This window comes from Macaca thibetana, chromosome 12 (genome assembly GCF_024542745.1).
Source record: "Macaca thibetana thibetana isolate TM-01 chromosome 12, ASM2454274v1, whole genome shotgun sequence".
Lineage (NCBI taxonomy): Eukaryota > Metazoa > Chordata > Mammalia > Primates > Cercopithecidae > Macaca > Macaca thibetana.
In genome coordinates, this window is record NC_065589.1 from 47,178,365 (window position 1) to 47,193,626 (window position 15,262).

The 15,262-nt window shown below is 34.6% G+C and overlaps 1 protein-coding gene across 5 annotated transcripts in view; it reads right to left on the reverse strand.

The window, feature by feature from the left end:
• Positions 1-15,262, reverse strand: part of SLC39A10 (solute carrier family 39 member 10) — a 164,560-nt gene that overhangs the window by 17,066 nt on the left and 132,232 nt on the right. For all 5 annotated transcript variants that reach the window (XM_050752321.1, XM_050752324.1, XM_050752322.1 and 2 more), the window contains 5 exons: positions 13,547-13,716; positions 11,517-11,705; positions 6,802-6,922; positions 3,670-4,038; positions 2,320-2,400 (listed from right to left, as the gene is read on the reverse strand). In XM_050752321.1, the coding sequence (XP_050608278.1) occupies positions 2,320-2,400; positions 3,670-4,038; positions 6,802-6,922; positions 11,517-11,705; positions 13,547-13,716 (930 nt within the window). The remainder of the gene's footprint in view (positions 1-2,319; positions 2,401-3,669; positions 4,039-6,801; positions 6,923-11,516; positions 11,706-13,546; positions 13,717-15,262) is intronic.

The following is a 15,262-nucleotide window of genomic DNA, read 5'->3' on the forward strand; positions in this document are numbered from 1 at the left end:
ATTTTTACTGCTTTATGTAAGAAGTTACTGATTTTTCAAGAAAATCATATGGTAAGTTATATTAAAAATAAGCAAATACTACAAATCAAGACAATTACGCACAAATGACAGACATTTCATAGCCAGGTGAGTTTTCAGAAAAATTAAATTAGAAAACACATGAACAAATCCCTTGCATATTCAAAAGGTGACATTTTTTTTTTTTCTTTCAAATTAATGCCATCTCCATTTCCCTCAGATATTTTGCATGTGAATGACTACATCTTAAGCTACTGTTTTCTAATTTATAAAAGAGGAAAACCCAAAGCACTACTGCATGTGGAGAGAAACTAAATTGGTAAACCAATAAATACCAACTAAAATAAAAAAGAAATGGTTTACATCCATTACCTTGGTAAAACAGAGAAAGTTAAGGCCAGGTGCAGTGGCTCACACCTGTAAACTCAGCACCTTGGGAGGCTGAGGCAGGCAGATCACTTGAGGTCAGGAGTTCAAAACCAGCCTGGCCAACATGGTGAAACCCTGTCTCTACTAAAAATACAAAAATTATGGCCGGGCACAGTGGCTCATGCCTGTAATTCCAGGACTCTGGGAGGCCGAGGCAGGCAGATCACCCGAGGTTGGGAGTTCGAGACCAGCCTGACCAACATGGAGAAACCCTGTCTCTACTAAAAATACAAAATTAGCCAGGCATGGTGGCACAAGCCTATAATCCCAGCTACTCGGGAGGCTGAGGCAGGAAAATTGCTTGAACCCGGGAGGTGGAGGTTGGGGTGAGCCAAGATCACACCATTGTACTCCATCCTGGGCAACAAGAGCAAAACTCTGTCTCAAAAAAAAAAAAAAAAATGAGCCAGGTGTGGTGGCACACGCCTGTAGTCCCAGCTACTTGGGAGGCTGAGGCATGAGAATCACTCAAACCCAGGGGACAGTGGCTGAAGTGAGTTGAGATCATGCCACCGCACTCCAGCTTGGGCAGCAGAGCAAGATTCTGTCTCAAAGAAAAAAAAAAAAAGAAAGTGAGTTAATGCCAAGTGTTGGGAGGGTTGTGGCAACAAGAACTTTCAGGTATCGCTGTTTGGAAATCATACTGCTTTAGCATGCATACCCTAGACCTGTCAATTCTGTTTCTGAGTATATATCTCAGAGGAGTCGACAGGTACCAAGTCTAGAGATGTTCAATGCACTACTTACTATCTGTGACAGGAGGAAATTAAAGGCCATGTGCTGTGTCCAATAGTAGGTGCTAAATACGTAAAATGTGGTGAAAGCACATTTCTGAGTACTGGGCAGAAGCCATATATTAAATTAACTCATCGTAATTGGGATGGAGAGTTTTAAAACATAGTAAGAAGTAACATAAGGTAAGAAACATAGGGGATGTTTAAGGAGAGGGAATCAAAGTGAGCAGAATGTAACCCATTTCTCTTGTAGAAAAAAAAAAAGTGCAGCTCATTTCTAGCGTTCATTTCTAAGGGCAAATGGGAAATGCATTCGGAAAAAAAAAGAATCAAGTCCAACATAATATATATGATTACTATAGTTGAAAGTGTATCGATAAAGAAGAAAACATTTTTTAAAATGAAAAAATAAAAATACAGGTTTTCAAAGATTACTTTTTGAGTATTCAGCTCCATCCTACCAAAATCACGTAAGAAACACATACTAGATTTTTGGGTATTAAGATTATAATATTAAAATATATAAAATGAAAACAGAAATCATCCAACCTTCTTACTTCATAGATAAAATAAGAGCTTTGGAAATAAATGATTACTCTAAAACCTCAGTGCTGGTTAGTAACAGAGTTAAGAACGCAACCCTATCTTTAATAACCATCCAGGTAACTTTTTTGAACATCAATAATAACTTTCCATTATTTATGAAGAAAGACTGCCTTAGGTACATCTAGGAAAACTTTCAATTATGTAATTGCAAACTTTACCCTGATTCTTTTAAAAATATAGTCTACATGGTATATGAAATAAAAGTAGATTAATGGCAAAATGTGGCATTTAAATTAAGAAATATTTCTTTTTAAAAGTTATACTTAGTGAACCAGTCATAATCTATAATCTTCATTATAATAGCATAACTATGTTATTGAATGCAAAGGAAACCACACAGAAATGAACATTTCATCAATCTTAAGAAGCATATTTTTCATATTTTAACATCATGAAATATCTTACAATTAGTGACACTATAGTTGCCATCAGCCATTTTTTATGCTTGAACATCTCTGAAATTTGAATGCAATTTCAATTAAGGAAGTCTTACATTTGATGAAATCTGGTAAAATTTTTAAGGTTATATTACCTAATTCATGTGGCAGTTCATGACAGAAGACAGCTATAGAAGTACTGATTCCTCCCGTCAATCCAGCACTGAAAGCTGCACCTGAGGAAGATAAGAAAAAAAACAAGTGAGCTTTGCTGATCTTAACTCTTCACATTTTCATTAATGACAGATGCAGTTTCCTTTGCCTATCTAAATTAATTTCTTAATGTATGAGCGACTCACTTATCTTACACACTATAGTTTTTGAACATATAGTGGGGTATAATAGGTATGTGACAACTAGAGAAATAGCTATTCAATAAAAGCAATATTCCATATTGAATTTAATTCTCTATTTTTGTAGCCTTCCAACTCACTAATATCTCAGGGATAGTAACAATTTTCCGAGCTTCAAAGTAGTAGTTTGATGGTCAACTTTAAGTCTTATAAGTCTAAGATTGTACTTGCTCTCTCACATTGATCTTTATAAGGATTTAAATGGCTAATATCCTTATCAAAACTTTTCTAGACCTAGAAAATAAATGGCACAAAGTATTACTTGTCTGGTAGTGTTGAGGACTGAGGTCAGACGTATAAATGCATTTAGGTCTACAAGCAGAATTATTTATTCTTTAGTATTAACAGCTACTATAGGCTGAACATGGTGGCTCATGCCTGTAATCCTAGCACTTTGGGAGGCTGAGGCAGAAGGATTGCTTGAGGTCAGGAGTTCAAGACCAGCCTGGGAAGCATAGCTAGACTCTGTCTCTATTAAAAAAACAAAAACAAAACAAAACAAAAAAACAGTTACTGTAAATTCAAAAACATTGTCTCTGCTTTCTGAAAGAAACCACAGCTTACTTCTGGGTGCTAACAGAGTCTGGATCTCAAAGAAAATAATGTATTGATCACACTTAATGTTCTCTTTAACTGGTAATATCAGTTTACTTTAGCAAGATACTAATATATTTGAATTTAGTACAATGGATTTTCAATGTTGTACATTTTTTTTTTTTTTTTTTTGCCTTTTCAAAGATACGGAAAATTTATTAAACCTAAGATTGAAATTAAACTGTTCTCTTTCAGGGACATGTAAATGCATTTGAAAATATAATGTTAAGCAGCTTTTTCAATATGGTAACTGTACTTTGAGAAATCAAGTTATTAAACAAATATACTACAGACATTTGTTTACATGTTCAAAAAAACCCCACTAAATTATACCCTCACACCTCCAAATGTAACAACTGAACACAAAACTGTAGCCTTTGGGAAAATCAACTTACCAGAGTGATACATAACAGTATATTTGTTAAGCTCCAGCCAAATTTAATCATACATATTATAATCCATAAGATTAGAACAGACAGTGGTTTCCAGTCCACTTACCAATTGCAAGCCCATCACTGAAGTTGTGGATGCCGTCCCCCATGATCACCATCCAGGCTATATTAGCTATTCCTGTTTCTTTCAGATCGGATCCAGAATGACAGGGACCATGGGAATGATGAGAATGCTTGTGGTGCCACTGGTGATTATGCTTCCTCAGTACAGTTTTGTTCTCGCCGTGGTGGTTATGTGCAGCAGCATGGAGATCATGCTCATGAATGGTATGTAATCCATCACTGTGAGAATGGTCTATGATTTTCTCCTCTTCTATACAAAGGTAATTTTTAGGAGGGGATTCTTGTTGGCCTTCTAAATCTGTCAGTTCAGTTTCATTCAGTCGATCTTCAGAAACAACTGAGTCATCAGTTCCTGTATTTACAGCAAAGGATATGCTTTATCAACATTTAAATGCATGGATATTTGCTAATTTAAACCTAGACAAAATAGCAGTGCAATGAACATTTCTTAAATGAATGTCTTTTAGAAATCTTAAATAAATATATTTCCCTAAAATTATTTAGAAGCCATTCTAATAGAAAAATGATTTCTGGAGTCCAGTAAAAAAATAAGCAAAACAAAACAAAACACACACACACAAAGAAGAAACTGGTTTGGCGGGAGATTCAAAAGATGCTCCAGATGAGGTCAGTGGGAGCGAACTGAAATCAAAAGCAGGCAAAGTGAGGAGAAAAATTGGAAAGCATGAAGATATAAGTTCGATAAAAGTTCATCTTCGGATTGAAAGCGTCTTTTAAAAAAAAATCACCCCCTCTAGACCCCTCCTCCCTTATTGCAGCAGCCTACTGAGAACTTTATTAACTGTAGCTGGTAAATTAGAAGCTACAATAATGGTAAAGAGCAGAATTGTACTTAAAGTGCAGATCCTTGTTCTCTGACAATTTGTGATGTCTGAAAAGCCAAAACCCAAAAAGCTATGCTGGTATGTACAGGCATTCTTTCAGACAGTAAATGGCTTGTAATACTCTGACACTTGTTTTCAAATGTATTTACTAACTGTAGTGTTGACTGCCTGACCAAATTCCAGTGAAATTTACCAAAATATTCCTCCTCAGTCCTATTTACTAGTAACATGCACACTGTGACCGGCTGGTATAACCACCCCAGTTAAACTGTTTTCATAATTAGTACTGCCAGCAATAGTGGCAAACACTGCAACTTTTCTGCATAAAAAGCATTAATTGCATGCCTGCCAGCCACACAAATACATCAATTTTTCTGACTTCCCATTTATTAAGTGAAATTTATTTCCCATGCTGTGGAAAGTTTATTGAGAACTTGTATTTCATAAATGGATATCCTTACTATGACTGTGAAAACATGTCAAGTGTCACATTAGTGTCATAGAAAGCACACACTTATGCAATATTGCTTATTTATATTTATTTGTAAAAATTCAATCCTAGTTTAAAAGATGATGTCGATATTACTAGTCTTGAGTTTCTTTCGTCACCCAGGCTGGCGTGCAATGGCACGATCTTGGCTCACTGCAACCTCTGCCTCCCAGGTTCAAGCGATTCTCCTGCCTCAGCCATCTGAGTAACTGGGACTACAGGTGCATACCACCACACCCAGCTAATTTTTGTATTTTTAGTAGAGACAGGGTTTCACCATATTGGTCAGACTGGTCTTGAACTCCCAACCTCTTCATCCGCCCACCTCGGCCTCCCAAAGTGCTGGGATTACACACGTGAGCCACTGCACCCAGCCACTAGTCTTGAGTTTCTAAGAGAGTTCTTTATGATTAAACCAGGTAAGTATATGAAAGAGATTAAGTGCTTTTTTCATCACTTGATTATTTTCTTTAAAATCAGTTATTATAGGATACATTTTTATTTTACACATGCTGTTTTTTAATTAAAATATAATCATTGAAGTTTACTAATTTGATTATAAGGTTTGTAGCATTACAGAATAACTAAATTGGGATTTATAAACCAGCAGTGATTATTAATGTAAAGTATTAAATACTGAACTTGAAACAGATTTTTAGGAAAATTTTGTTGTTTTTCCCCTTCTATGGTTTTAACTAATTTGAATCCTTCAAGAGGGATTTTTCCATACTATTTTTTGAGACAGAAGATAATTTGAGGGGGAGGGGTAGAGAATGCATCTATGATACTCCATAAATTCAACATTCTTTACCACAGGTAATAAATGATTATAAACAAGATGTATCTTAGATAGTATTAATATTCTGAGCCTTGGATCACATATTTAATATAGGACCTATTTCGAATATTTAATCATATGGCTCCTAGCTTAAAAGGGCTAGATCTAAGATTATTCCCTAAGAAATGTTGAATTGATGAAGAACAGATTTTGAGGTTTCGAAAATGGTTAATTTCTCAAAAACATCAATGTCCAAACATCTACCTTTTTTCACAGGAGGAGACACTAGCAAGCTAGACAAACTATCATAAAAGTTTTGTCGGCCGGGCGCGGTGGCTCACTCCTGTAATCCCAGCACTCTGGGAGGCTGAGGCGAGTGGATTGCGAGGTCAGGAGATCAAGACCACCCTGGCTAACACGGTGAAACCCCGTCGCTACTAAAAATACAAAAAAAAAAAAAAAAAAAAAAACAATAGCCAGGCGTGGTGGTGGGCGCCTGTACTCCCAGCTACTCAGGAGGCTGAGGCAGGAGAATGGGTGAACCTGGGAGGCAGAGCTTGCAGTGAGCCGAGATGGCGCCACTGCACTCCATCCTGGGCGACAGAGCGAGACTCCATCTCAAAAATCTTTGTTACACATAACCTGTGGTCTGTTGCTGATTAATACAGTACTTTTTCTTGTGTAATTCTTATCATTATAGCACAAGTATTATCTCAGTGGATTATCTAGAATAACATCTGAAAGATGGGTTCATCTATGTGTTTGCTCTTAAAACTATTGTTTCTCCTATCCCAAGTTGGCTTTGCATCTATCGGTAAATAAATTATTCATCCGCCTTTTTAGGAGTGCTATGAGGGTAACACCTTTTCTGCTTTTCATCTTGTATTTAGTTTACCGTATTATTTAATTTTAGATTGAATGAATGTAAATAGAAATTAAATGTAAATTTGAATGAAAAAAGAAAAAGAAAAAAGTTTGTCTTGAGTCAGAATTGCTGTCTACCGGCAAGAGGCTTGAGTTGAAGCCAGTCAGAATCTGGTGTATTGTTTAACTTGTGATCTGAAAGTTTTCTTCCAATAGCTGATTCTTCTGTGTTCTGTTTCATAAACCATTTCTGTTTTCCCTAAAAAAAAAAAAAGTATCTGATATTAGTATAAAATGCGAGGACACAATTAGCAACAGTATTGACTCATTAACACCTAAAGGTAAAAATGGGTTAACTTTGTATGTAAATTATTTTAAAGGGGAGTGAAAAAAATTTTCTGGGAGTAAAGCAATCCACAGACGAAAAATCCAACTAAATTTGTATTTTTTTAAACATTCAACTAAGAGGTTCCATTCACCTCCTTTGAAGTTAAGAGAGCACACACAGTACTGAATTATTAGATGCAACAAATGAAATGTGTATAATATGTGCAAAATCTCTCTTATCCAAAAGTGTAAGGTAACAGAAAGTTCCAAAAAACTAAAGCTTATTCGTTTGAATTTCGTTCATATTTAATGCAATCTATATTTCCCTGAATGTGACATAAAGAAGAGAGTCAAATTTGAGTGAGCATCTTAAGTTTGTAGTTTCCATCTGACACTTGGGCAAGTTTGTTAAATTTACTGAATATAAGAATATTCATCTGTAAAAATAAAAATAACATTCTTATGAGGATTAAATGAGGTGATGTATGAAAGGATCTATCACAGTAAGTGACTCTTACTAGTCTTATAGTAAAGACAAGCATCCTTTCTTACCACCTTGGAATTAGATGGAGAACACAATTTAATCTGTCCTTAATTAGTTACAAATACTAATTATTGTACTTCATTGTTTAGGTTTACATTTTTCTTATCGTATGTCTTCACAGTCTGGCTTTTACTGCTTTCTTCGTTTATCAATGTAACTACCACTAACAACTCTTTCAACTTAAATTTCTGCTTCTAATGTATGTTAATTTAAGAAAGCAAATAATTACTCTAGAGCAGTGTTGAAATAAAAGTTTTCTCTGGGAGATGCTTATTGACTGGCATGGCATTTTCTTCTTGTTGGTTTTGTTTATAGGCTATTAACTATGTTTCAGATGTTTAAGTCTTCTAACTGCTGCATAAGTAAGCTTGCATGGCTAGTAGAGCATGAGGTAATCTCAAAGATGGCCACTATCAATTTCCTCCCTCCCTGTAGGAGCATTCTGCTCCACCCATGAGGACCTGGAATCTACCCCCCTGCCCTGGAATTCTGGCTAGCCTTTTGACTTGTTTTGATCAACAGAATGCAGGAGAAATGACGCTGTGCCACATCCAGAACTAGCTTTATAGAGATCTGGAAGCTTTTGCTTTTGCTCAGGGAAGCCAGCCACTATCCTATGAAGAAGACTGGTCTCTCCTAGGAAGAGAAGCCATGTGGAGAAGCACTAAGGTGCAGACAGGGAATGAAGTATTCTTGGACTTTCCAGCCCTACTCATCCTAATCCAGTGGGCTGCCGAATTTTAATGTGATAGTGTTAATGACTCTAGCAAATGGCAAGTAGAGCAGAATTCCCCATTTGAATCCTGGTACAGAGAATAAGAGAAGTAATGGTTAATGGAAGCCACTAAGCCAATAGAAACTGGGAAAAGTTAAGACATTCACAGGAAAATAATGATATGGACAAGTCCTAAAGCGAAGAAAAAAAATGGCAACCATGAGTTAAGGGAAAAAAAAGGAAGGAGGAGCCAACAATAGTACAAAAATCAATGAGAAGGATATAGAAATTAAATAAAATGAAAACACAAGCTGAGATTTTGTTTAATTGCTTTAGTTCTGATTGTCCACTTTCTTAGAAGCTTGCAAATCATTACCCTCAAGGCCCCCAATTTGCTGAAACAAGTCAACATCTAGTGTATTATTTAACTTGTGGTTTGAAAGCTGAAACAGTTGATTATTCTGTACAGACTGTCAAATATCTATTCTACTCAAATATCACTAATTCCTTTTCTTCAAAATAATGCCATAACCTTTTCATCTTAGGTTACTTATTGTCCTATGTACCATAAAGCAGATGCCCTGATTTATCGGGCCAGATTCCCTTCTCTGATATAGTTGAGAATTACATACTATTGAATATTTAGAGTACACTCCCTATATCCAAGGTGTTCCTTCCAGTGTTTTACTTCCTACAAATTCAAATTTACAAAAAAGCTGTCATGGTTTGGTGACTTCATTCTTATATCAGTTTTCTTTGCAAAAACAAATGTATAAGTACTGGTAACTTTAGGTTCAAAATGAGATAAAAAAGATCAAATTATAAAAAACAAAAAACTTATTTATCTGATATCTGAAATGTTCCAAAATCTGAAACTTGAGTACCGACGTGACGGTCAAAGGGAATGCTCACTGGAGCATTTCAGATCTTAGATTGTCACATTAGAGATGCTCAATTGGCAATTCTAAAACTTCTTTACAAACTTTGCAATACCTAATTTATTGTAGTGATGAACTTTTAAATACTTATATGTCTTACATCTAATCAACTAGGAAGTCTTCTTGATTCTCTCATCTAAATAATTCCCTTAATCATCTTTTCCACCCCCCTCCCATTTCTTCTGCCATGACCCTCATTCAAGTCCCACTACCTCTTTCAAATTATTTTGCAGTTATCTACCTAGCCAACTCTTGTTTCCCTCCAGCACCTTCTGCGTTGGCATCCCTCCCACCATATTTTATTCTCTACTTGTCCATCAGAATTAATTACTTCACCTTCCACAAGCCCCTTCAAATCTAAATACTGTTAGCTCTCTTTTACTTTTCTCTAAGTTGAACTTTCCCATTTCCTTTTATCATTCTTCTTTTCTAGGCTCACTATCTTAATCACCTCTCCCTTGGAGGCAAACCAATGTGATGATGTCCTGACTAAATATAACTAAAATATACAATTTGAAATAAGATATGAAAACACAGATGAGAAGTAAGATTTCTTTCTCATGATTTAGATAACTACTGGAAATCATGAGGAATGAGTCATAGTCACACAAATAAGTTTTATGTAAACCAGAATCACTCCCATGAATCGCAGTTCAGAGATCTGTTCCAAATCATGAAAGGAATATATACAAAACACATACATATGCAAACAAAACAGAAACAAAAATAGCATACAATTGTATCTTAAGAGTAGACTGCACATCTTTAAGATCTTGACCATCCCAAAAAAGATACCTGGAATTAACTAACAAAACGAAGTTTCCAATTCTTTTTTTTTGTGGAAAGCTTTACTTAAACAGAATACACTGAAGATGATCAGTGTTAGTATCACAAACATGTTAGTGAGATGTATTCAGGACACAGCTTTAAAAGGCAGATGTGAACTGAAGAGAATAGGGAGGATTATAAATCATAGTGAATGGTAGCAGCCTTGAATTTACTTTCTTGGAGGATAATTCTTCTTAGATATTTGTCTTATTCTCATAAATGTGAGGTGAAACAGACAGCTGCATCACAATCAAGAGTATTTAAGCAACAGTTCAACCAAGCATCAAGCATCATCTCCAAAGCGGTGCATCATTCTTGAAAAGAGTCACCATTTCCATCATTTCATTTTATTTTCTTCCTACAAAGCCCCCTTAATCTGACCTCTTACCTCCAGTACCATCATTGGTGAGGCACTTCTGATAAAGAAATGTATTGTGTGAAAACATTTTCATTAAAAAATACTACAATAAAAGTCACTTATGATTAAAAATATTGCCTAAGAAGACTGATGAAACTTGCTTCTCTTTACATAATTTTGCATTTTTATAATAAACATAATTGGAAAATACCTTTTGCTATCCTATTTAAGTCAATTAGGTATGATGTAACACAAAATAACTGAAACTGAGACTGCCGTATCTTGATTATAAATGCCAAAATAAATGTATAATAACAAAAAATGGCAAATATCAAAGTCATGTCAGGTGTGGTGCCTCATGTCTGTAATCCCAACTCTTTGAACTTGAACCCAGGAGTTCAAGACCAGCCTGGCAACTTACTGAGAACTCTGTCTCTACAAATAATTTTTAATAGTTAGAGGGCACCAGGCGTGGTGGCTCACATCTGTAATCCCAGCAGTTTGGGAGGCTAAGGCAGGTGGATCACTTGAAGCCAGGAATTTGAGACCACCCTGGCCAACATGGCAAAACCCCATCTCCACAAAAAATACAAAAACTAGCCAGGCATGGTTGTGTGCAGCTGTGGTCCTACCCACTCAGGAGGCCAAGGCACAAGAATTGCTTGAACCTAAGAGGTGGAGGTTGCTGTGAGTGGAGATCATGTCACTGCATTCTAGCCTGGGCAACAGAGCGAGAATCTGTCTCAAAATAAATAAATACACACATACATACATACATACACACATACGTACATACATACACACATAAAAGCTAGCTGGGCATGGTGGCATGTGCCTATGGTCCCAGCTACTCAGGAGGCGGGGGCAAAAGGATCACCTGAGCCCAGGAGGTCTAGGTTACAGTGAGCCATGATCATAACACTGCATTCCAGCCTGGATGACAGAGGGAGACTCTGTCTCAAAAAAAACAAATAACCACCACCATATGTTTAATTTTAAAAAATCAAAGTCAGCTTTTTACTCTAAAGATTAGCTATTACAAAACTGACACCAACATCATAATTAAGGAAAGCATATACCCAGAAAGGATAATTTTTGTTTTGAGTTTTATGGTATAAAATGAAATAAATAAAAAATACTTACTCTTTGTTGTTTGTAGTGCTTAAACATTCTAATGCAGTGTTCAATGATAAATAGCAAGTAAATGCCTCCTAGAGCAACAAGTCCTTTCAATACAGCATCATATTCTTCCAAAAACTTCTTCGATTCATGTCCATGAGAATGTCCATGCCCATGTGCGTGTTGGTGACTGTGATCATGTCCACCCTGAGACTATTAATAAAAACAAATAAAACTTCTAAACAAGTAATTGAAATGCTTTTTAAAATTTTGAAATTATAATCTCCTAAACAACACAGAAAAAATACCTCTCAAGTTTTAAAGTGCTCCCCTAGGTAATATCTCACTTAGTCTTCCATTTAATTTGCTTTTCTCAGTTGTCCAGAATACTACTACATTTTATAGTAACTCAAAGACCACCAACTCAAATGAATATAATAATAAGATACATACTATAGTTAGAGAATCAAGCCAGAAATAATAATAGGGAGTGACGGGTTCTTTGTAAATTGAAGTGAACACGATTTACTTACATGCCAAGTATTTAGTAAAAATGAAACAAAACACACAAACTAATTCACCAGCAGTCACTTGTGATTCTGTGTAATCTAATTCTATCTTAAACTGATTGTTACATATTTTTTTCTTTTAACTTTTATTTTAAGTACAGGTTTGTTATATAGGTCAACTTATGTCGGGGGAGTTGTACAGATTATTTCATAAATTTCTTCTCATAAATTATTTCAGAGGTAATAAGGTCACTATCTCTGCATATACTGTGGAAAGTCAGCAAGAGGGTATCCTTAAATACGCAATTTTCTATATTTTAAAGCTTTAGCAATCATAAATGTATGTATAGAAAAAGTTACGTTTCAACATTATGAAATGTACAAGTATCACAATAGTAATCTTATAGAACATAAGTTAGATAACTGCACTTAAGTATCTTTCTTCCTTCTAAAATTTATTTGTATTCTTTTCCTGTTAACTAGTGGTCAACCAAAGAGATACCTAAACCTCTCAGAGGATATCAGACCACTCAAAAAGGTAACAACTAGGTTTAGTTAACCCTTCTTAACACAAAAACAAGTTAAACAGCACTTAAATACTGTTCTCACTTCAGTAACTCTTACTAGGCCCAGTTCTAAAGGAAACTATTGTTATTCTTGATGGCTAGTAGAAATGGTGAAACAAAAAAATTCATACTTGCAGCCTTAAGATTCATTAACTCATTTATTAATTAAAAAAAAAAGCAATGTCACACATTGCTGTAGATACTAAATCTGGAATTCTCAGCCAAGAGTGCACAAAAGAGGCGATATACACAACAACACAAATACAATCCTGTCTCCCAAATTCTCTAGAAGGAAAATACTCAATACTTCAATATTATATTTGGAAAAGAAAAATTCCCATTGTTTTCATAATTTGAAGTAAAAATAGTAAGAGTGAATTAAATACTCTTAGCTGGTGGTAGACAGTTATCTACCTAACTATTGATAGGTTATAGAGAGCAACTTGTAAAAAGGTTGATAAGCATGGTACTAGGAATATGGGTTTGTGATCATATAATTAATCAGAAGTGTCCCCAAAGAGAAGAAAAGGAGTGGTATGCCAGGTGAAAAGATAAATGCCCCCACGTGTAAAGAGCTAACTGTAAAACAGCACACTGAGTGTATCTGCCTACTTCTGCTCAAAGATGCTGATGGCATACCAGCTATAGACATAATCATTACAACATCTTTTGTATTTCTCTTAAACGCTTACCTGATATGCTACACAGATTTAAAAAGACCACTCACTGCTACTGATATTGCAAATTTTAATTCAAAGAGATTTTTATAAAGACTACTGAAAGCAAAGTTGACTTAATGATTCAATTTATTTAAAAAAATTGCTATTAAAACTCTGAAAACAGAGAAAAAATACTTCATCCTATAATCAAATGAAACAATACAAATACCAGATTACTGTGCTATAGCTTGCTAATGAAGGACCTTTCAGTTTAAATATTTTTATTTTAAATTTTTAAAAAGATTAAAAACATTTCTTACATGGGGCAGTAGATGAAGAAGGGCGTCTCCACTCATTGTTCCTACAGCTAACGCAACAAGGAATGTAAGAAGAAATTTGAAGCATCCTTGGTTAATGATAGGAACCAAGATAACGCCTAGCAAGGAAAGCAGGCTAATGACAGTGATAGAAATGATACCACAAATCCAGGCTGTAGAAAAGAAATTAAGAGTCAACATTAGCATGACAATTTAAAACAACAGACTACCAAAAAGAATAAAAACATAAGATACATGAATCATAGAAGGTAGACTATTTTACCCAGACTATGAAAGCTTTATGGCATTGTTTAAAAACAAAACAAAAATATGACACATAACTAACTTAAACATTTTTAAAAAGAATTAAGAAACTCAGATCAAATTATACATACTACCTTCAATGGCCCACGAGATTAGAACCAGGTGACTTAAAATGACTGAAGGCTGTGATTCACTTAATAGCTAAAGTATAAATAAAAATTTCTAAATAAAATTTATAAATAAAAATAAAAATTTAAAATAATAAATAAAAATAAAAATTTATAAATTTATAAATAAAAATAAAATAAAAAAAGTCTAAAGGCAGAGCCACAATAATAAAGCTGTTTATTTAAAGAATATAATTATAAAACTCACCTGAGACATTAAAAAAGCCAAGTATCTATTTAATGTGTTATAATCTTTGTAAATCTTTCTAATACAGAGTTTAAGAAATGTAACATAGCCCCAAATGGAAATATGTTCATATGATAACAAAAAAGTCTCATTACTGGTAACTTTATTGTTACAAAGGTAAATTCAGTCCTATTTTTCTTGATTTTTTTTTCTCTACACCTGGTTCCAAACTCCCATTCCTCCAATTTGGGTTTCTGTAACAATCTACCACTTAAAAAAAAGTCACTATATAATTTTAACTGGCTCAGAACACAAGAGAAATGTTTTCACAGTATGACTTAAAAATAGGTATGGTGGGGAAGGGGAATTCCGTATACATGTCTTTAGGTCATTCACAAACAGGTAAGACATCAGAAATATATGCCAGTGGTTTGGGGGTTGGACATTTTCATTACAATTTCTATTACTGGCCTAAAATGAAATAGAAATGTTATTAGTTTTTAAAATTCTGCTTATTTTAAGATCTATCTACAGAAAATCTCACTTAAGAGCAATAATTTTATAAAGATTTTAATCTAAAATACTATTTTTCAAATCAAATCTAAGAGGACTATAAATCTGCAGAAAGACTTTATATTAAGTCTGTGATATAACATTGAAAAAATGCATCTCTTCATCAAAATAACTCAAAATTTTCAACAATGAGGAAAAGACAGGGAGATGATACTAAATGTCCCACTAAATGCTGAACTTTATCAATAAAACTGTTTTATCCAATGGGCATTGTATTCACAATATCCAATAATGTTAACACTATAGTCAATACTCATTAGCTCAATTATCTCACTGAATTAAAACAATAGATCATCTATCACTAATGGAAGCTCTGTGGCTTACCCTGTATCTTAAACGATAATTACTATCACATAAATATAGGTAACCTCAGAGGCAAAGTAAGATTCAAAACAACCAGTATTAGAGGGCTGAAGATCTATCCACTAGACTTGGATTCAATGGCTTCAATCCTTGTAAGGATGTTGGATTAAGGAAGGAGCAGGAACTCAATTCTTGAGGAACCAGGATCACATATTTGCTACAAAA